This window comes from Macaca thibetana, chromosome 15, assembly GCF_024542745.1.
Source record: "Macaca thibetana thibetana isolate TM-01 chromosome 15, ASM2454274v1, whole genome shotgun sequence".
Taxonomy (NCBI): Eukaryota; Metazoa; Chordata; class Mammalia; order Primates; family Cercopithecidae; genus Macaca; species Macaca thibetana.
This window is the reverse complement of record NC_065592.1, coordinates 46,073,066-46,094,368: the sequence shown is the minus strand read 5'-3', so window position 1 is coordinate 46,094,368 and position 21,303 is coordinate 46,073,066. Positions and strand designations below refer to the sequence as shown.

At 52.7% G+C, this 21,303-nt stretch overlaps 2 protein-coding genes across 10 annotated transcripts; both read right to left on the bottom strand.

Annotated features, from left to right (window-relative positions):
* Positions 1-4,042: 4,042 nt before the first annotated feature.
* On the bottom strand, positions 4,043-18,510 carry STOML2 (stomatin like 2). Its single transcript, XM_050762212.1, has 11 exons — positions 18,507-18,510; positions 7,207-7,280; positions 6,839-6,976; positions 6,247-6,346; positions 6,056-6,114; positions 5,862-5,963; positions 5,578-5,712; positions 5,287-5,431; positions 5,085-5,164; positions 4,749-4,877; positions 4,043-4,323 (listed from the first exon to the last, which is right to left on the bottom strand). Exons 2-11 carry the CDS (start codon positions 7,249-7,251, stop codon positions 4,186-4,188), a joined length of 1,071 nt encoding a protein of 356 aa, XP_050618169.1. The 5' UTR covers positions 7,252-7,280; positions 18,507-18,510; the 3' UTR covers positions 4,043-4,185.
* On the bottom strand, positions 8,270-20,520 carry ATOSB (atos homolog B). 9 transcript variants are annotated; one of them, XM_050762142.1, is made up of 10 exons: positions 15,459-15,707; positions 12,745-12,888; positions 11,857-12,514; positions 11,555-11,742; positions 11,012-11,070; positions 10,717-10,822; positions 10,431-10,589; positions 10,121-10,189; positions 9,862-10,037; positions 8,270-9,524 (listed from the first exon to the last, which is right to left on the bottom strand). In XM_050762142.1, exons 3-10 carry the CDS (start codon positions 12,446-12,448, stop codon positions 9,371-9,373), a joined length of 1,503 nt encoding a protein of 500 aa, XP_050618099.1. In that variant the 5' UTR covers positions 12,449-12,514; positions 12,745-12,888; positions 15,459-15,707; the 3' UTR covers positions 8,270-9,370. The 9 variants fall into 9 exon arrangements, with proteins under 9 accessions (XP_050618099.1, XP_050618094.1, XP_050618093.1 ...); XM_050762137.1 differs by lacking the exon at positions 15,459-15,707 and adding an exon at positions 20,414-20,520 and having other exon boundaries at positions 11,555-12,514; XM_050762136.1 differs by lacking the exon at positions 15,459-15,707 and adding an exon at positions 20,110-20,389 and having other exon boundaries at positions 11,555-12,514.
* Between the last annotated feature and the right edge of the window lie 783 nt (positions 20,521-21,303).

Sequence of the window (21,303 nt, the reverse complement as noted above, 5' to 3'; positions counted from 1 at the left end):
ATAAACCCAAGAGGAATTAATACTTATGTCCAAACAAAAACTTGTACATGAATGTTCATAGTAGCCTTATTCGTGGCTGGGTAAATGGCTCACACCTGTTATCCCAGCACAAAATTTACCCAGGTGTGCTGGCATGTGCCTGTAGTACCAGCTACTCAGGAGGCTGAGGTGGGAGGATCACCTGAGCCTGGGGAGGTCAAGGCTGCAGCGAGCTGTGATCTCACCACTGCACTCCAACCTGGGTGACAGAGTGAGACCCTGTCTCAAAAAATAAATAAATAAAATAGTAGCCTTATAATAACCAAAAGGTGGAAACCCAAATGTCCATTACTGACAAATGGAAAAATAAAAAATGGTGTATTCATACAATGGAATATTGTGGAGGGGGGCTGTGAAGCAGTCTAAAATTAAAATCATAGTGGTAGCACAATTCTGTGAATATACTAAAGGTTACTACGTTTATATTTTAAATGAATGAGTTGTATGATGTGTGAGTTATATCTCGAACTCCTGGGCTCAACCTTCCAGACTCAGCCTCCCAAAGTGCTGGGATTACAGGCATGAGCCACCATGCCCAGCCTGATGTGTGAATATTTCAATAAACCCACTATTAAAAAACAAAACGGACTCCCAGCACTTTGGGAGGCCAAAGCAGGTAGATCCCCTGAGTCCAGCAGTTCAGGACCAGTCAGGCCAAAGTAGTGAAATACCATCTCTACAAAAAAATACAAAATTTAGGTGGACATGGTGGCAGGAGCCTGTAGTTCCAGCTACACCAGAGGCTGAGATGGATGATGGCTTAATCTGGGAGGTAGAGACTACAGTGAGCCTTGATCAGGCCACTGCACTCCAGTCTGGGCACCAGAGTGAGGCCCTGTCTTAAAAGGCCAGCCAGGCACAGTGGCTCATGCCTATAATCCCAGCACTTTGGGAGGCCGAGGTGGGCAGATCACCTGAGGTCAGGAGTTCAAGACCAGCCTGGTCAACATGATGAAAACCCGTCTCTACTAAAAATACAAAAATTAGCTGGGCATGGTGGCGGATGCCTATAATTCCAACTACTCAGGAGTTTGAGGCAGGAGAATCACTTGAACCTAGGAGGCGGAGGTTGCAGTGAGCCAAGATTGTGCCACTACACTCCACCCTGGGCAACAGAGCAAGACTCCCTCTCAAAAAAAAAAAAAAAAAAAAAAAAAAAGCCAGGCACGATGACTCACACCTGCAAGCCCAGCACTTTGGGAGACTGAGGCTGGAGAATCAGTTGAAGTCAGGGATTGGAGATCAGCCTGGCCAACATAGTAAAACCCCAACTCTACTAAAAATTACAAAATTTAGCCAGGTGTGGTGGTATGTACCTGTAGTCCCAGCTACTCAGGAGGCTGAGGCAGGAGAATTGCTTGAAGCCAGGAGGCAGAGGCTGCAGTGAGCCGAGATCATGCCACTGCATTTCAGCCTAGGCGACAGAGCGAGACTCCGTCTCAAAATGAAACAAAGCCTGTCCACTGGTTTCTCATCTCAGAGTAAAAATTCTTGCATTGGCTCTACATGGGCCTGCACACTATCTGCCTCTTCCCCTTCTGATTCATCTAGCTGCCACTTCTTTGCTTCACTCTGTTCCATCCGTAGCAGCTCTGCCTCAGGGCCTTTGCATTTGCCATCTCCTCTGTCAGCTTCAGTTCCCAATGCCGAAATAGATCTCCATCACCTTAATATTGAAGCTCAACTGTAACATCGGGGAGGCTTCCTGGAATCCCCTACTTTACTAGTACAGCACCCCCCACCACCACAACCCCTGGAAAAATTTCCCCTCTCACTTCCTTAATTCCTTCCATAGCACAACGCATCAGCATCTGAAATTCTACACATATTTATGGTTTGTCCCCTCCAAGTAGAATGTGAGCTCATTGAAGTCAGGGAATTTTGTTTTCTTCATTACTATATCCTCAGCACCTAGCATAGATTTGAGGTTCAGATACTGACCAAATGAATAAAGGAATACGTTAATTCAAAAAAATGTTGAGTTATTCTTCCACCTTCATCCCCACAGCCCCTTATCTCAGTTCAGGCCTCATCCCTTCTCCAGGATCACTGAGGCAGCCTTCTCACTATCCTCCCAGCCTCCTCTCTCTCCCTACTACCCCTTCTCTACATTGCAGCAAGACAGCTCTAACTAAAACATTGACGTGATTACTTTTCTTTTTTTCTTTTTTGTAGAGATAGGTTCTTACTATGTTGCCGAGGCTGGTCTCCAGCTCCAGGGCTCAAGTGATCCTCCCACCTCAGCCTCCCAAAGTGCTGGGATCACAGGTATGAGTCACTGTGCCTGGCCAATGTGATGTTTTATCTTAAAATTCTTCATGGGAAGGGGAAAAAAACCCTTCATAGGCTGGGCACAGTGGCTCATGCCTATAATCCCAGCACTTTGGGAGGCTCAGGCGGGCAGATCACGAGGTCAGGAGTTCGAGATCAGCCTGACCAATATGGTGAAACACCGTCTCTACAAAAAATACAAAAATTAGCCGGGCATGGTGGCACATGCCTGTAATCCCAGCTACTCAGGAGACTGAGGCAGGAGAATCGTTTGAACCCGGGAGGCAGAGGTTGCAGTGAGCCAAGATCGCGCCAATTCACTCCAGCCTGGACAACAGAGGAAGACACTGTTTCAAAAAACAAAACAAAACAAAACAAAACAAAAAAAACCTATTACCCTGGGGATAATGTCCAACCCCTTCAACAAGAATCTTGCTCCTTGTGACTTGGCCCTAGCCATGTAGTCACATCCCCCTTAACACTATACCCTTCAGCCAACTTCTTCAAGCAGTGAGCCTTTGTATATAGTCAAGGACCTGACTTGGTGAAAACTTGCTAACTCTTCCAGCCTGAGCTCAATGGCAGTCAGCAACGCTGCTATTCATAAGCTGATATGCTCCTCCCACCAAGATCCCTCAGCCAGAACTTTCCTCTACCACAGCATTTATCACTTTTTTTAATTTTTTGGACGGAGTCTCGCTCTGTCCCCCAGGCTGGAGTGCAGTGGCATGATTTCGGCTCACTGCAAACTCCGCCTCCCGGGTTCACGCCATTCTCCTGCCTCAGCCTCCTGAGTAGCTGGGACTACAGGCGCCCCCTACCGCACCCGGCTAATTTTTTGTATTTTTTTTTTTAGTAGAGACAGGGTTTCACCGCAGTCTTGATCTCCTGACTTTGTGATCCGCCCGCCTCGGCCTCCCAAAGTGCTGGGATTACAGGTGTGAGCCACCACGCCTTTTTTTTTTTTTTTTTTGAGAGAGTCTCACTTTGTCGCCAGGCTGGAGTGCAATGGCATGATCTCGGCTCACGGCAGCCTCCACCTCCCAGGTTCACGCAATTCTCCTGCCTCAGCCTCCCAAGCAGCTGAGACTACAGGCACATGCTACCATGCCCAGCTAATTTTTGTATTTTTAGTAGACAGGGTTTCACCATGTTGGCCAGGATGGTCTCAATCTCCTGACCTCATGATCCGCCCACCTTGGCCTCCCAAAGTGCTGGGATTACAGGCGTGAGCCACTGCGCCCGGCCACATTTATCACTTTCTATCACTGTCTGCTTCCTGTCTGTCTTCCCTACCTGACCTTCTATTCTGTAAAAGCAGGGACCACTGGGTTTCAGGTATTTTTGTAATCCAGTGTCTAGTAATGAGCTTGGCACTTGGTAGACATTTAATGTTTTTGAATAAATGAATGAGGAGTACCCTCAGTCCCTGAAAACCCTTTAAGTATGCCAGTGCAGGGTAGTACTTTCCCATGAAAAAACCCCACACACCTGCCTCAAATGTACAGCCCCACACTTAGCAGGAAGGGGACTTCACTTCCCAGCCAGCAGTTCAGTGAACATGTGGTTTAACTCTTCCACCCTATCCCACAGTTTCTCTTGAAGACAAAAAATATAGTTTCACTTTACAAGAAGTTCACTCTTGTTCATGGAGGCATCATGCTGACAGGACTGGATCCAAGGAAAATGCTAGTGACTTTACCAACTTCATTCCCCAATCAAAGAGGACAGGTTTTGGTTTGCCACTGGTGAGTTTATTACATGACTAAAGTTCAAATAAAAAAATAAAAAACAAAATCTTGGCAGGGAAGCTAGAGCCAGAATCAGGAAAATCTGCTTCCTTATCCCCAGACTCCCTGGCCAAGCCCAGCTCCACTAACTCATCTTGACTTGATCAAGTTCCTCATCAAGACTTGCATCTGTACCCTGGACATCTCTGCTGTTCCCACTGGAGACCGAGTCTGGAGTCCCTGGCACTGGGGGTTTGGTGAGGGCTCCATAGACACCCATGGCCTGAGGAGAGGAACAGAGAGAGTACCATGAGGACACTTGACAGAGGTGCAGCCCAGCCCACCAATGGCTAAAAGGGAAAAGATGACATGGAGGCCAGTGAATTAGTTTTCCTTTCTCCCTCTCTCAAACCTGTCTTGTAAGCTCTGAGGTTGATTTTAGGAATCTTACAAACCATCAGAGTAAAGTGACTCTCAGAATACCAGCACAGGTATCTACCAAAAAAAGGTATCTCAAGAACTTCCATATTTGCAGGACTGAGTGGAGATGTTTCATTCTTAGATTCCATCTCTACAAAGAATGAAGGGATGTCTAGGGCCAAGGCATTCTGAAGACCTTTATGGTATCTAAGTGTTGATGACGGTGGTGGGGTCTCAGTTCGGTCCCTGGCACAGGTGCTCTGTGCTGGGTCCTCAGAGAGCTCTAACCTGAGCCACCATGCTGGTGACATCGCCGGGATTGGAGGGCAGTAGGATAGTGTTGGAGTCCTTGGCCAGTTTGGAGAACGCGCTGACATACTGCTCGGCCACAGTCAGTGAAGCTGCTGCATCTCCATTCTGTGACCACAGGGGGATAAAAATCAGAGATTATAGATACGGAGAAGAAGGGGTGGATGGGGAATGAAGAAAGCAGTTCACAATAAAAAGGACTATGTAATCTGGTTCAACAGAGCCCACAGAGGCAGGAACTCTCCTTAAGCATAGATAAGAGAACCCCTTCCACTGTCAATTCCTGTCCCCCATTCCCACCCAGGGGCCTCTCACATGTTGTGTCAGAGCTGCAGCCAGGATTCGAATAGCTTCAGCTTTAGCCTTGGCCTTGGCTAGAACTGCACTGGCCTCTCCTGCAAGAGAAGGGACAGAGCTTGCTTGACCCATGAAGTCAAAGTACCCAAAGATTCTGCCCCAGCACCAATCTTCAAAGGCCCATGCCTTGCTCCTCCCTCAGCCTCTACCCTCTCCTGACCTGCTGCCTGATTTATCTGTTCAGCCTTTTCTGCTTCGGAGGCCAGGATCTGGGCCTGTTTCTTCCCCTCTGCCACATTGATGGCCGACTCTCGGGTCCCCTCAGACTCTAGAACTGTGGCCCGTTTCCGCCGCTCTGCCTCCACCTGGAAGCCCGCAACAATCCCAATCAACAAGCCAAGGGAAAGTTATACAGACCTGCAACTCTACCCATCATAACAGGAGGGAAGTCTGGATCCTCCTGGGACTGGAGCACCCTGAGGTCCTTTTCCTACCCCTCCTTGGCTCCCACCTGCATCTGCATAGACTCTTTCACCCGGGGTGGCACATGGATATCCTTGATCTCATAACGGAGGCAGCGGATACCCCAGCAGTCAGCAGCTTGGTTGATGGCATCCACAATGCTGGCATTCAGGGACTCCCGTTCCTGGAAAAAGAGAGGTATAAGCCCCACAGCTTCAACTTACCTATCAAGGGCCTACACTGAGAAGGGCCTGGGACTGATCTTGACCTTCAGAAAAGATTGAGTGTCAGGTTTGTGTCTTCAAACCCTAACTCTGGCTCAGATCTGCTTACCCGGAAGACTTTGTCCAGAGAGAGTTTGCCGAGCTCTGATCTCATGGTTGTTTGAGCTAGCTGGGTGACGGCATACTCAGGGTCCTCCACACCATAGCTTGCCTGAAACGGACACGGATAGTGTAAGAAGCTTGGGCACAAGATTTTAGTGAAGAGGGCAACTGAAAAGGCTAGATAAAGTAGGGGGCAGATACCTTGTAAGGGTCCATGATGCGCAGGTAAAGGACTCCATCAATTTGCAGAGTTACATTGTCTGTAGAACCAGGAGAGAAAAGGAGGAAAGTCAGGCCTCTAGGTCCCAACCAGTTCTCTCTCCTAAGCTGTGGATCTACAGCAACCACATCCTAATAGCCTCAGAGCACCCATGTCACCCTGAACCCCTCACCGAGAGTCACAGCCGACTGCTCAGGCACGTTGATGACAATTTCCTTGAGACTCTGCACATATCGGATCCGGTCTAACACAGGGATGAGGATGTTCAAACCCTGGGAAGAGGAGTCATGGGTCCTCAGAAGGATGGGAACTATTGGGTTGAGACCTAAGCTAGTCCTGGAGTATGTAGGGAGTCAACACATGGAACATGCCCAGAAAAGCAGCAGCTGCTACCAAGAAATAAGTCCTCATAAGGCTGAAGTGTCACTGGTAAGAAAACCCAAGAGAATAGGAATGCAAGACTAGGCCCCTGAATGGAAGGGAGAGTCATGAGAATCGGAGCCGGCAGAATAGCCATCTCAATGCAGACTGAGAGGTAGGGCTGAGAGAGTGGACAGAGGAGATTCCCAAGAATGGGGACTGTGAGATGCATAGAAAAAGGTGGTAACATGGGGATGATGGTCAGCAGCCTCGGCCCTGTCAGGTCTGGCCTACAGAGTCGGGAGCTAACAGTGCGGGCAGGCCCAAAAGAGGTCCTCCCGACACTCCATGTCGTGAGGGATTGGTCATCTGGCTGGCCCAGGATGGGCAGAAGAGGTTCTCACAGGCTCCAGGATCCGGTGGAATCGGCCCATTCGCTCCACCACCCAGGCCTCCTGCTGCGGCACGAACAGTACCACGGTGTTTCGGGGCAATCCAGAGGAGGCGCGGCGCGGAGCGCGACCAGAAGCCTGCAGAGAGCCCTGAAAGAAAGAAGAGGGTGAGCAGAGATCCCATCTGGCCAAACACGCCGCCCCTCGGTCCTGAAGGTATCTCCATAAACCACGACCCTCAGGATCCTCGGAGAGAGAATCACATGGGGACCATGACCTCTGACCCCAGTCCTCTCCGAAAGTTGGAAGTTCGCCCTTTCCCAGCGGAGGACCCAGGTGATCTCTGTCCCGACCCTCTGGATAGGTTGCCTCGCTCTCACCCTCAGCAAAAGGGCCCCAGTGCCCCGCGCCGCGCGCGCCAGCATTTCCCACCGCCGCAGCGACCTCCGGAACCAACGAGACGAGCGGAGCGGTAGCTCCCAGAAGCCTACCCGAGCCTTTCCTCTTGCAGTTCCGCTTCCCCGAATGTACTTCCGGCCGTTCCCTACTCCCTTCAACACTCACCCAATCAGCGTTACCTGGTGGAACGGCGAATCAAGTTGTTCCCTGGGAAACGCAGACCTTCAAGAGAAGGCCGAAGGCTGCCGTTGTTCTGGGTTTAGCTGTTCGCGACCAAGATCCCCGGCCTGATGGCCAAATTATTTTTCGCGTGCATATCACTCAGACACCACGCACTGAATTCTTCACCCTCACCCGAGACTCAGTTTGCCCACCAGAGCGTAGAATCGCCCCCATCCGTCACCATAGCGACGAGTGGCTTGAGCTGACTCGTTGCCATGGTTGCCATAGTGACATTCTATAGTAGTCCCGCGGAGTTGTGCCCAGGACTCCCACTGGGGACTGACCCCAATCCCGTTGCCATGGAAACTGGGCCTAACATTGCCTGGCGATTGGGACGAGATTTTCCCCTCCCCTCTTCCCTCAAAGACACTACAGCTCCTTCCCTCTCTTTCCAAGCAAGGTTTGTTATGCCCGGTCTTAAATACCGAGTCCGGCAAACAGCCTCAACGTTCAACCTTGTCTGGAGCACGTCACCTTGCACACATCCCTGATGTTCTGGTAGTCAAGAGACCTCCGTAGTCACCTCCATTTTACATATGAGGGCACTGAAGTTCTGAAGGGCTAAAGTCATTAACAGAACCAGTATCAGAATCCTGATCTACAATTCAGAATTCAGCTTCTAGGACTCAACTTTACCCACCAACCCCTCCGAAAGGAGCAAGACCAGGCCCCAGGAATCAGCAGGGACTAGCCTAAGACCTCATGGGCCCAGGCCTGTTGCTTCCTCTCTGGTAGAAAGGGCTGAGTCCCAGCTCCAGGAAGGCCCTCTATCCCCCTTCGCACCCTCTCCCCAACAACAACAACAACAAAAGTAGAGCTTAGTTCAAGTTTCCAAACAAGAATTTATTCTTTCTTTTTTAATCTTTTTTTTTTCTAAAAAAAAGTACCAGGTACAATTTTTTCCTGTTTCTGATTTGCTTTGTTTTTTCAAGTTTCAGCAAATGCTTGTTCCCCTCAGCCCAGCCTCAGGAGTCAGGACTGAGGCTGGGTCAGAGTCTGGAGTGGGGAATGGGGTAGTTTGGAACCACATGACTGAGTTTGAGGGGTGCCCCTCACCCCAGCTGAGGTAGGTGGGTCAGAGTCTGGCCAGGTGAGTGGAGGCACCCCAGTGCTTGGCCCTGACTCTGCCCCCTGGACACCTTCTTCAGTCAGGACCCCAAAGCAAGGAGACACAGGCAGGAGGAGAGGGACAACTGGAGTCTGGAGCCCTAGGTGAGGGGTGGTTAACCCCTGTGTGTGTGCATACATGTACACTCTCTCACACACACACACCACACAAAGACAAGCTTGTGTACACACACAAACGCCTAACTTGGCTTTCAGAGATAGGTCAGAGGGTAGGGGAAGTGAAGGGACTAGGGGAAGGGCAGGGGAAGCTGAGTCTTTGGCTACTGACTCAGTCCCTCTGGAATAGCCCCTCTTCCCTCAACTGAGGGAGAGCAGTTCTCCTCCTACTCCCGGCGTAAGCCTCTTCAACTCTTGAGGTTGGAGCAATATCTGAGAGTGGGAAGGGGGGGGAGTGATGCCAATTATCAGGTGTGGGAGGTTACCAAGGCAATCCAATTTGAATAAATTATAAATTAAAAATAAATAAAATAATAAGTGGCCCCTGCCCAGGATGGGGAGGCAACGCTGGCATAACTTGCCTGGGAACTTGGGACAACCTCAGTGTAGCTCCGGTTCCTCCCTACCTAAGCTGGCCTGGGAAACCCAAGGGAGGGGACAGGCACATGGAGTACCCGAGTAGGGCAGGGTGTAGTAAGGATCAGAAGCTTTAAACACCCAAATAATCCATTTGGGCAAGAGCATGGTGAGGGCTTTAATTCAAGCCTGAAGGGTCTCTTGCTGTCTCTCCATATATGTTCTCTAAGATGGAGCAGGATGGGCAGGTCGTTAGGCCGCATGGATTCAGAGTGCTGGCAATCAGGGCAAAGGTGAATAACGTGGATTATGAGGGGCCTCGGTCACAGCCTGCAGTTCGTAAGGGAGCCCTGTGTCCAGCTCCAGGCTCCGGCGGGAAAAAAGCAGGCGGATATCTCCATGCAGGCTTAAGCGGCCTGAGCGGGAGCTCCGGAACCTGGAGGAGGACAATGTTATCAAATTAAGAATCCAGGCTGGGCGCAGTGGCTCATGCCTGTAATTCCAGTGCTTTGGGAGGTCCAGGTGGGAGGACTGCTTGAGCCCAGGAGTTGGAGACCAGCCTGAGCAACATAGCAAGACTCTGTCTCTAAAAATAAATAAATAAATAAATAAATACACACACACACACACACACACACACACACACATACACACATACATAAAAATTTAAAAATAAACCAAGCAAGAATCCAAACAGTATCGAAGCAAGGAGAGATCCTCTTCAGGGAAGGGATACCTGGGCCTCCCCAGCCGTCCCTGGGCCCTCTCCTCACCTGAGGTGCAGCAAGTAGCAGAGGAGGCGGTGGGTGGGGTTAGCATTTCCCTCCTCACCCACAGGCACCAAAAAGAGGCGATGGCGAAGGAAGGTCATGTGGGCAGCAGGCATGTCCGAGAAGTCAAAGGTCACGAGGAACATCTTTACCACAGTCTGGTTGGGGTTAAATAAGGTCTGGGGACAGGACAGTCAAGGTTGGTACAGCCTGAGGGCTGCTTTCCTCTCTCCCCACTCCCACTCCCTCAGGGCAAACTCACCACTTGGACGGTGCCCACCTTGGGCACGCTGTAACCCTTCCTCCCCAGGGGGTTCAGATCCACGATGCCCTGGGAAGGCCAGGGAGCCATCAGTCAAGGTGGGGACTAGGAAAACTCTGAGCCCTAAATACATGTCCCTCTCCACAGTCTCTCACCCTGAACCTGCCCCTGCCCTACACTAGAGTTCTCCTCACCTGGCCCTGACTCACTCCTAGGTGAGGAATAAGTAAAAAATACCTCTTGCCCCCAGCCCCGCCCCAATTCCTTATCCTCCTGATGAGCTGACTTTGGGGTTGGAGTCAAGGCATACCAGGAAGGGAGCCGGGGCATTTTGCTCAGAAACATCAAAGAATGTGACAGTGACAGGCAGCGTGACATGCTGGGGGCAGTATGACCCACTAGCTCCAATTTCTGCTGTGAAGCCCTCAATGTGGCCAGATGGTGCAAAACGTCCTCGCAGCAATGATTCCTGGGATCAGGGTAGGGAAAACATATTATGAGAGAGATGCCAATTCTTTTCCTTATCCATCCAAGCCACGTTCCATCATCCCACCTCTCCCAGGACCCCCACAATCACAAAGCCTGAGGGGAGCTACCTCAAAGTTGCCCAGCAGGGTACGGCTGACAGCAGGGGTAGGAACAGGGGAGGCACTGGGGGCGCTCAGCAGGCCTGGCCCCTTCCGGAGGCTTCGAAGGGGGCTCCTGGTAGAGGAAGGGACACACAGGGGGTTGGCTTGAGGTATTCTGGGATTCCTGCTCATGTCCTTGAACTCCACCCTTTGCCACTATCTAGGGCTTCTGCCCTGGGGTCCCCTACTCCGATGCTGGAAAGATTACAGACTTCTGTCCCCATTCTCAGGGACAGGGTAGAGCAAAAAGCTGGTCACTTACAGCTTCAGGCGACGGGCTCCTTTCAGCCTCCGCCCCATGGGACTGCAGTCTGTTGGGTCCTATGGAGAGAAATGATTGGGAAAAGAGACAGGGTGAAAGCCACGTATGTTTTGGGGCAGAAGCTCATCACAGACTCTCAAAGGAACACCCCGCCCCCTGGGCCTCCACCTTTACCCACACAAATATCCACGTAAGAGTACATGAAGGACAGGAGCAGTGGCTCACACCTGTAATCACAATACTTTGGAAGGCCGAGGTGGGTGGATCACTTGAGCTCAGGAGTTTGAGACCAGCCTGGGCAACATGGCGAAACCCCATTTCTACCAATACCAAAAATTAGCTGGGTGCAATGTCATGTGCCTGTGGTCCCAAATATTCGAGAATCTGAAGTTGGAGGATTGCTTGAGCCTGGGAGAAGGAGGTTGCAGTGAGCTGAGATTGAGCTGAGATTGTGCCACTGCACTCCAGCAATGATGGAGTGAGACCCCATGTCAAAAAAAAAAAAAAAAAAAAAAAAGTAAATGAACTCCTTTATTGGCTTACCAAAACAGGCTCTTTGGGCCCAGGCAGCAGGTGGCTCCAGAAGGATGTGGCTTTGGCATCAGAACTGTTGGCAGCAGTAGGGTGGCCCAGGGATCCCCGGCGCCTCCGGGGGGCTGGCCCCTCTTCCTCAGAGCTGACATCTGGGGCTTCTCCAGCAGGAAGCAGCCTTCGCTTGGTGGGGCAGGGGCCTGGAGGTCCAGGGCCAGGGGGTGTGTGCTCGGGACTGTGCCCATTGGCAGTGCCAGGGGACTCCCTAGGCCAGAGGCTACCCCCATTGCCCACCCCAGCCACTGGGCTCTTACCCCCTATTTGTGCAAGACTGTGCAAATCAGTGTCAAGTGTGTGCAGCTGGCCTGGAGGGGCTGGCCCTGGGGACTCCCCCAGGGACCCCTGTCCCCCTGGATCTGGGGAGGCCCAGTCTCTGGTGTGCAAAGTATTGCAGGAAGCATTTGATGGGGGGCAGGGGGGACTCCAGGTCCCTGAAGTCCAAGATGAGGTGACACTACTTCTCTGTTCCACAACACAGAGGCCACGGTGGGAGAAATGCTGGCTGGCCACACCTAGTCCCAGCCCCAGTCCCTCTGGGCCCAAGAGCCCCACAGTAGATGGTTCTTCAGGGGGTAGTCCCTCTCTGGCCCCCAGCCCAGGGCCTCTCTTCAGCTCCCGGGGACCCTCAGTGGGTGGGGCTTGTCGTTTCAGGGCCCTATGAGGCTCAGAGGTACCAGCCGGAGGGGAAAAGATGGATACCTGGTAGACCCCGGGGGATGTCGCCCCCCCTGCTGGGCTGTAGCCCATGAGCAGGCCACCCTGGAGGGCCCCCTGCCTGACTGGAGGCTGTGAAGGGCCAGCCTCTGGCTCTGAGGATGGAGACGGCTCCGCCTGCACGTGGCGCATGAAGCCCCCCTTGGGTCAGGGGGGCCCCCCAACACGGCCTTTATGCTGGGCCTGGGCTGGGGACATCTGTGTAAGAGAAGAGAAGAAAAGGTGGTCAGGGAATCAATGAGTATTCTTCCTTCCAGCTGAGTTTCAGACCCTCTCCTTGCCTGAAGGGGTGACTTTGATGGGTTCCCAGGGATGAATGTGTACAAATCCCTGGATGGACTAATGGAATATAGAGACCACTCTCAGAACTCCTGAGAGGGTGACAGGTTTAGCTCAGGCTTCTTCCCCACCTTCTCCCTGGTACTTACCCCGATGAAGAGGCCTCGAGCCTAGCTGTGCGTTCCCTCTTCCCAACTGATGCCTTGTGCCCCTAGCTTGCAGTCTGATCCATGCCTGCTGCACTGGCAAGGTGACTGCCACCATTCCGTGCAGCTCCTGAGCTCAGCAGGACCCTGAGGAGGGAAGAACAGACATAAGCCAGGATCACTGGAGCCAGCAGTAAGGCCTATCACCAATTATAGGCTAATATAGTATACCCCAGGACATCCTTCTCCCATGTGAGAGGCTCTTCAGGAACAGAAAGGGTAAGTTTGGGGTCCAGGGCCCAGATGGCAGAGTTGGGCTACCTAAGGAGTCAGAGAGGCAGGTCTTGGCTCAGTATAATAAGGATGTGACAAGTGAGTTGATGTAGAATAACTACTTGTCAGGGCCACCATTTGGGGACTCCTGCCCTACATGGAGGAAGGGATGAGAGACTCCCAAGATCCAAAAGACCATGCCAGCTAAGAGGTGGCCAGGGGAAGAATTCAGCTGTCATACTCAAAGCCACCAAATTGCACAACTGCTTCTTATATGTCTATCTCCAAAGAGACAAGTGCCATCCTAGGGCACTAAGGGCAGAGGTCTCACACACAGTTACACCCCATCAGCGGTCCTCAGAGGTACAAACCGCAAGTCAGTTCAAAGCTGGCCCTTCAGCCCTGAACTCCAAATTACCTCCAGCAAGCAGCCTGTCTCTTTAACAAGAGGCAACAAATCCGACCAAAAACAAGAGGGGGAAGGGGAATGGGTCACTGCCAGAAGGCACTTTCCAGGGCCCTCCTGCAAGGCCCTGCAAACTAGAGATAAGGCCTCAGCAGTCAGTCAGCTGGAAGCAACTAGGGAGTACCTCTCCACGCCCCTCCCGCAGTGCTCACACACCCAACACCGAAACCCCAAACCACTGGTGCATAACATGGTCTTCACTAACTATTCCAGCCCATACTAGGGTGAGGGGAATGTCAAGTTGAAAGCCAACTGCCCCCAGGGTCGCCTTCTCCTTTGCACATTAGCCTATGTTGTCTGACATTCACAGAGCCCTTTCCCCTTCAAGGAGTACCCTTTGAATGCCTATCCAAGACTCTTCCTCCTTGGATAGGCCAAATGCCATCTCCTCCAGAAAGTCTGCTCTGTCCACCCCAGACCATAAGCATCTCTCCCTCCTCTGAGACCTCACCTATGGCAGTGTTACTACTTCCTATAAACTCAATAACAGTTCTGCTCATTCCTGTGGGTAAGGCATCTTCTAGACTGATCATAGAGTTCCTGAGGACAGATCTGTGTCTCACCCCTCCATCCAACCCCAAGTACAGGGGTAAGCACACAGCAGGGCTCAAAAAAAGTAGAATGTAAGTCCCAGAAATCTGGGCAGCAGTCCTGACACTGGAGAGAAAAATTTCCCAGATGAGAGAAATAGAGAATTAATTGTACAAGGGAGAATCAGGAAGAGAGGTGGAGGTGCGGTGGGGGCAGGGGGGGAGGGCAGGCAGAAAGGAGAGATTTGTACCCAGGGACTGAAAAGCTCTCCTACACCAAGTTCCCATCATTGTACCCCACTATCCCATTTCACCAAATTCTCCTAAGAATTGGGATCCCCAAGAAAATCCTGGTTCCCTGTGGTGGGTGGGATGGCTGGAAAGGGCAGAACACCAATGGCAACCTGCACTAACCTATCTGCAACCAACTTTGTCAGAAGGTACAACCTGCACTAATTTCTACCCCTTCTTTCCTCCACCCAAGTCACACAGATTCAGGAAGGGCCTTTTCCTTAGCACCACCACTTCCAGGTCATCCCAGTTGCCCTCTTGACCCCTTGCCCTGAGGAAGCCAGGGGATGACATGATGCCCTACTTGACCCCAGCATACCTGGCATCTGCTCATTAACCCCAGAGCTCTCTCAGTTCCCACCCTGTCAACAAGACGCTCTAAGATTCACTCCCCTGCCACCCAGCCAGTCTGGCTCTAGACCATGGCTTCAAGCTGACTCATGGGGCAGGACTGCAGGGGAGGGGGGCAGGGCAGAGTAAGCCAAACCTCACTCTTTGTGCAGGGGGTGGGCAGCAACTGGCATCAAACAGCTGTGCCAGGCTGTGACTGGCAAGGACTACAGCTCCCAACATGCCAAGGGAGCAAGGCCAGCAAAAACAACAAGTCCCAGAATACGTCTGTACCTTCAGACACTTTTGAGGCCTGGGAGGTGGGTGAGGTGGATATTGGTATAGGTATCAACTTCGAGGCTCATTCTCCCCTTCCCTTCAGTATTAAAGATTTCCATTTCTACCATGCCATGATCAAGGAGAGTGACAGGAAGAATTCCTATCCATGTGCTTTCCACCCTCATCCTGTGCGGAGAGAACTGCTGCCAGCTGCTCTCTATTTTGTCCCTACATACATCCACACAAGCTAGGGGGGCTGTTCCCACGGGCCACCACTGTGGGTAGGAAGGTCGACCTATTCTCTTAGCAACCCCTCGCCCCCAGCCTAGAGCCCTCTACCCTCAGAGGGGAGGGAGGAGACCTTAGCAGCTTCTCTAAACTAAGCCGGGCAGACTCACCTGACTCTTGGACTCCTTGTTCTGGACGATCCCTTACCCCCTGCGCAGCCTCCCAGGTCCTTTCTCACTCCTCTCCTCCCCACAGCCTGGGACAGGCCCCATACTGTACTGGAGCTTCGGAGATTTGCTCTTTCCCTCTGGCACACTCACCCCGCTCCCAAATCGGCTCCGCTGAGGTGGCCGCCGCTCCGGGCCCTTCCGTCCCGTCCCGGTCCCTCCCCTTGGATCCCCGGTCCTCCCTTCCACGGGCCCCCAACCCAGACAAAGGGTGGCTCAGGCTGAGCCCTGCTCTGCTAGGCGCTTCGCTGCTCAGCTTCGTGTGCAACACTAGCGGGCCCTGGCGCCCGCAGACCCCCAGCCGCTGCTGCGCCCCTCCCTGCGACAGTCCCTCCCCGGGGCCGCCCCGGCTCCGCGCCGCCGACTCCGCTGCCCCTCTGACTCACAGGCCATTTCCTACCAGCTGATGGGGCCGCCCGCCCCGCCCAGCGCCCCACCACCCGCGCCGCGGCAGCCACGGCCGCCACGCCCCCCTTAGGCTACGCCCTCCCTGGAAAGCGACCATGCTCATTGGTCTATAGGAAGCCAGCCTCCTCGCGACCTCAAGTGCGAGGCACGCCCCCTCCAAGAGGCATACGCCTATTGGTCCACAAGGGGGTAGGCCTACCCAAGGTCGCTCCGCCTGTCTCTTTAACCCGTCAGCTGCTGGAGTCCAAAGCAACACCCTGCCCTGCCATTTAACCCTTTCAAAGGCGTAGGCCTCCCACATCTCACCGCTCCACCCTACTCCCCCGCCCTTCCTCCTTCCAGGCCGATTAATAGGAAGCCCGAGGGCTTTAAAGACACAGTTTGACAACCCTCAAAGTCTGCCTGCTGTCTATACCAGACCTCAGACCCCAAATATCCTCACTCCCATTTGTCTTTCCCCACCTTCCAAACCAGAGCTTAAGAACTGGAGAACTAGTGAAGCCCAGGAAGCTTCCTTCATGCCAGAGAAGAAAAAGGCCTGAGGTGGGACCCTATCTCCTTCCATGCTAAGAAGTGGTATTTTTCCCACTCTTACTCTTAAATTGATGTTCTTTTGCCTTTAGAGGAGCCCCCGGATTCCTAAGATAGGGATACATTTTAATTTCGGGGACATTATTCTTTGTGCCTGTAAACTCCCTTTCTGAGATCAGACTGCCCCATCCCTTCTGCTAGCACTCTTTCTACTCACAGGCCCATGTTCAAAGAGACAGAGCACACAGGGAAGTGGGATAGGAGGGCTTCTGCCCAGAATGTGGGAAATGAGCCCAACTTTTGTGATGGAGCTTAACCCCATGACTCACAGCTCCCTCAAAACTATCCACCCTCCCACTGAGTCACTGGGCCCCAGCCCAGTTCAGACCCAGTCAAATCAAATGGCAGCAGAACCAGCATCCCTAACCCTTGTCCTCCTACTCTTTAAATGACCAGGATGGAAAGCTTTGCAAGGATTGAGCATTCAAAGACACTTTCTAGAGGGTACTCTAGAGGCAACCTAAGAAAATCAATAGTCCTGTCTCCCCTGCCCTCTGCACTTGTCAGCAAGTCAGACAATTTGGGTCTTAGGAAGCTTTTTCTCCCGGTCCTTCACAGAAGTAGGAGGCAAACATCAGAGCCAAAGAGGGAAAGTCCATTCTTCTGCAGTTCAGAGGCTACAGAGAGCCCAAGGTCCTTGTTTCTGCCTTGCCTGTGTTGTGGACCCCCCAGGGTCCTGAGATTCTATCACTAGATGGTAAAAAGAGGCTCCTTCCTCTTCCCCCTAGTCCCTCATTCCTAGACTTAGGAGACAAAAGCAAGTAACAGTCCCTCTAAGCTCCCTTCTCTTTACCTCACCCTAGACCACCTTTTTCAAGAGGACTGACTTCCTTGCTGGTTCCCTAGTGTAAGGAACAGGATTAAGGAAATTTTCAATGCCCTTGTCAAAATTACAGTGTATCAATGTAAGAGCCTACTTGCCTTAATAAAAACTTACTAGGAAAACAGAGACATAGAACACTGTAGGAAAAAAAATATCCCTTAGCAACCCCACCTTATCCTATCTTTCTGCCGCTACCATAGGCCAGGCCTTAGTTACCTACAAAGGTCAGAGGACAATAGTTCAGGGTGAAGGATCAAAGATGTTCCAGGCCTCAATATACCCTGGGAAAGCAGCAGGGTACAACCAAGAGGCCTTACTACTGGGCACGGTGGCTCATGCCTGTAATCCCAGCACTTTGGGAGGCCAAGGTGGGTAGATCACAAAGTCAGGAGTTCGAGACCAGCCTGACTAACATGGTGAAACCCCATGTCTACTAAAAATACAAAAATTAGCTGGGTGTGGTGGCGCGCAACTGTAATCCCAGCTACTCAGGAGGCTGAGGCAGGAGAATCGCTTGAACCCAGGAGGCGGAGGTTGCAGTGAGCTGAGATCATGCCACTGTACTCCAGCCTGGGCGACAGACTGAGACTGTCTCTCAAAAAAAAAAAAAAAAAAAGAGGCCTTACCTTCCTGCCCTAAATTTACCATGCTTTTTTTTTTTAATAGCAGTTATCACTACCTGACTTCTCCCTCCCCCTATATAATTTCTTTCTCCCCTTATTAGAATGGAAGCTCCATGAGAGCAGCAACTTTGTTTCATTTGTGCTCATATTCACAGAGCCAACATGAGTCCCTGGCAATGTTCAATAAACATTGACTGAAGAAAACAACAGGCCCTGGGCTGAGTGAACAGCAATCAGGCGATCTGGATCCTATCTTCTGCCCTTTCACTGTGACATCTGGGGAATCACCGTCTCTTTAGCCATAAATTTCCAAAACTGTAAAATAAGGGGTTTGTATAAACAATGACTGCTGAGGGCCTCTGCAGCTCTATAATTCTAATGACTGTTGTTCACTCATATCCATATCAGAGGATAGCTCCAGGCATTCGAACGCCCTGCTGCCTTGTACCAAAGCAGAAAGGCTATATCCTCCAGTCTCAGCACAGCAAACTGATGCCCTTTCTCTTCATGCCCCACCCACTCACACAAACCTCCCCAGTCCTGAGGAAGCTAGAGAGAGTCTGCCCTAGGCCCGCCCTCTCTGAGAGACTGTCTGGGAAGCAGTGTTGCCATAGCAATCAGCTCCTCCTCAAAAGGCTTCAGCCTGCCCTTTTTTACCCCACCCTACCCCAGGGCTTTGTCTGTCCTCAGCACAATCCCCCCCCTCCCCAGCCAGTCTCTCAGCTCCTGGGTGGTTGTGTGAGGAAGCTGGCTTGGGGCCCCTTTTAGCAACACTGTCACACTCATTCAGCCACTGTGTGGAACTCAAGCCTTTCCCACCCTCTCCCAGCCAGCCTAGGGGCAAAAGGAACTCTAGCACTCCATCAAATCCCCTCAGGGAAGCAGAGGAGCCCTCAAGAGAACTAGGTCCTAGTCTCGGTTCTGATAGTGCTTCCAAGCCTGGAGTGTGGGGAGCTACTCCCTCTTCCTTCCCTGAGGCTGGAACCTCACAACCCTTACTGGGTTCAGCTTACAGTCATAGCCCACCTCTCAAAACAGACGGAAGATCCTCAATACTCCTCACCACTTCCCCCCTCCCACAGAAGCCCTAGGGTTCCCCACCCAGGGGAAGGACAAGGGTGGGGAAAATCAGTTTGTGTCAAGTGGTTAAATGTGGCTACCAGTCACTTGGGGGTCTATGCGAGAAACCTGGGTGGTAGTGGTGGGGGTGGGGTCTGAGCCCTGCTGCTGGTTACCATGGTCTCTGGTCATTGAGCACAAAGTCCCAGGCAGGGCATGGCTCCTAGATGGGCAAGGGCCAGGCCAGGCCCTGGGGCAAGGAAGGAAGTGGGAAATGAGCACACCCAGAGCGTAAGGGCAGGGCAGGGAGGGGGAGGGGGAGACAGAGACAAGGCTGGCTCTGGGAGGAACAGGAACTAGGATGGGGGGTTGACAGGAACCCAGTGGGGGAAGGGTCCCCCGGGACATCAGCTAGGGGAAGAAACCCCAGTCTCAGCTGGACAGATCCAAAAGAGACTGAGGAGACAGTCACACAAGCCCTGGTGACAAGCAGGGTCCGACTCCTCTCTGAGTGCTCAGGCCAGGAGGTGAAGTTAAAAGCTGAGCAGACAGGAGTGCAACAGATTGGCCTCTTCACCCAACTAACTCCATCACCCTTGCTCCTAGAACCCAGAACACAATATCTTCCTGGAGTTACTACAATGCCCTAAACTGTTACTTTCTCAAAGTACTGGGGGTTCTGTTCTCCCGCCTCAACTGGGGCCTACAACCCCTTCCCCTAGATAGTGCCCACAGACCCTCCGACACCGCTACACTCTGGACCACCAGCCCTTCTCCATTAAACAGTCCCCCTTCCGTCAAAGCGCCTCTAAGTCCCCTCCCCCTCATGTACCTCCTCCAACCCCCCACATCAGACAGCGACACAGCCCCCTCACGGTGTACCTCGCAACACCCCCCCACCCACAACAAAGCGCTCCTGCCCTTCCTCCATAGAGGCCCCTAGAGAATGCACCTTGTTGCCCACACATTGAGTCCCCAACTGCTCCCCCGACTCCGTGTCTTCCCTCAACATACAGCAGTCTCCAGATTGTCTGCAAAGCGCACCCCCATCCGCGTCCCTTCTTCCACGCTCACCCCGCCCCACACCTGTAGTTCCGTGGATCCCGTTGCACTCGGGTAGGTGGTAGTGGTTGGGGCAGTTACTGAGCAGTCCTATCTGTAGTCTCGGCCTGCAAACCTCGCCCCTTCGGTTCGAGCCCCGCCCCCGCAACGCCCAGGCCCACCGTCTCCCTTGTCCCACCTTCCACCTTCTCCGGACTTGTCCCTTTCCTCGTTTAATTTCTCGAGCTCCTCCCCTGTAGCCCGGGCCCCGCCCCCTTCTGTCCCCGCGCCTCTTTCGCGTTTTCTTTGCATTTCCCCAGGATCCTCAGCTTTTCCCAGGCCCCACCCGCGATCCCCGCCTTCTCTTGGTCTCTCCGCCTTTCACCGGGACCCGCCCCCTCGGATTCCAGCCTGGCAGAAGTCGCGCCAGGCCCCCTTCCACCACGATCCCCCTCCCATCTCAGAGCCTCTCCTCCTTCCGCCCCTTCTCCCTCACGCCTCACCCGGGCGGTCGCGATCCAACCAGGATCCGCTGGCTCTGATTGGCGGTGGCAGCCCCAATGGATGACGGAGGAGACAAAGTGATGGCCGCAGGTCGCCTGAGGTCCCACCCCGGCCACGTGCGGCTTCTGTGATGACAGGTCTAGAGGGGCGGGGCTTCGGTCGACAGGCTGCTAGCCTGAGCGGAGCGGATCAGGGAAGGGTGGGAACCCGGAGCCAGGGCCAAAGCCACAAGCCTGAGGGCTCTGAGCCGGGTTGGGGCTCTCTCGCTGCTTTCGCGCCGGTGTGAGCTGCCTGCGAAACTCGAGCCTCTTTGTAGGGATGTCTGGGTTGGCGCGTGCATTTGCACTAATAGGGGAGGTCCGTAGGGTTTGCAAGGTAGTGCAAGGAATCTCAGGGGTCTGTGAAAATAAGGGAATCTGGGCGATGGGGTTCAGGTTTGCGAGGTTGAGCAGTTTCTGAAGCCTACGCTGTGCAGGCGGGTGTGGGTTCTGGGATGGACAGTAGGAGTCAGATCTGTACCTATTGAGGCACGTCAGCGAGGAGATCTGTGAATTTTACGAGATGAGTGTTGGTATGGAGTCAGATCTGTACCTATTGAGGCAGGTCAGCGAGGAGATCTGTGAATTTTACGAGATGAGTGTTAATATGGAGTTAGGATGGCCTGCAATTGCTGGAGAAAAGTGAGGCCTTTCCCTTGTACAGGTGTCGAATGAACTGCAGTACAGTTACATATGTTCTGCAATTTAAGTGGCGCTTGAGTCTCTTCTCTCCAGCCTCTCCCCATGAGATACAGTAAGGGAGGGCGACGCTTTCCAGACACCGGTAGATGGCAGTACAGGACACTTGCAGAACTGAGAGAGCCCAGCTCAGCGCCAATCTGTGGCCTCTC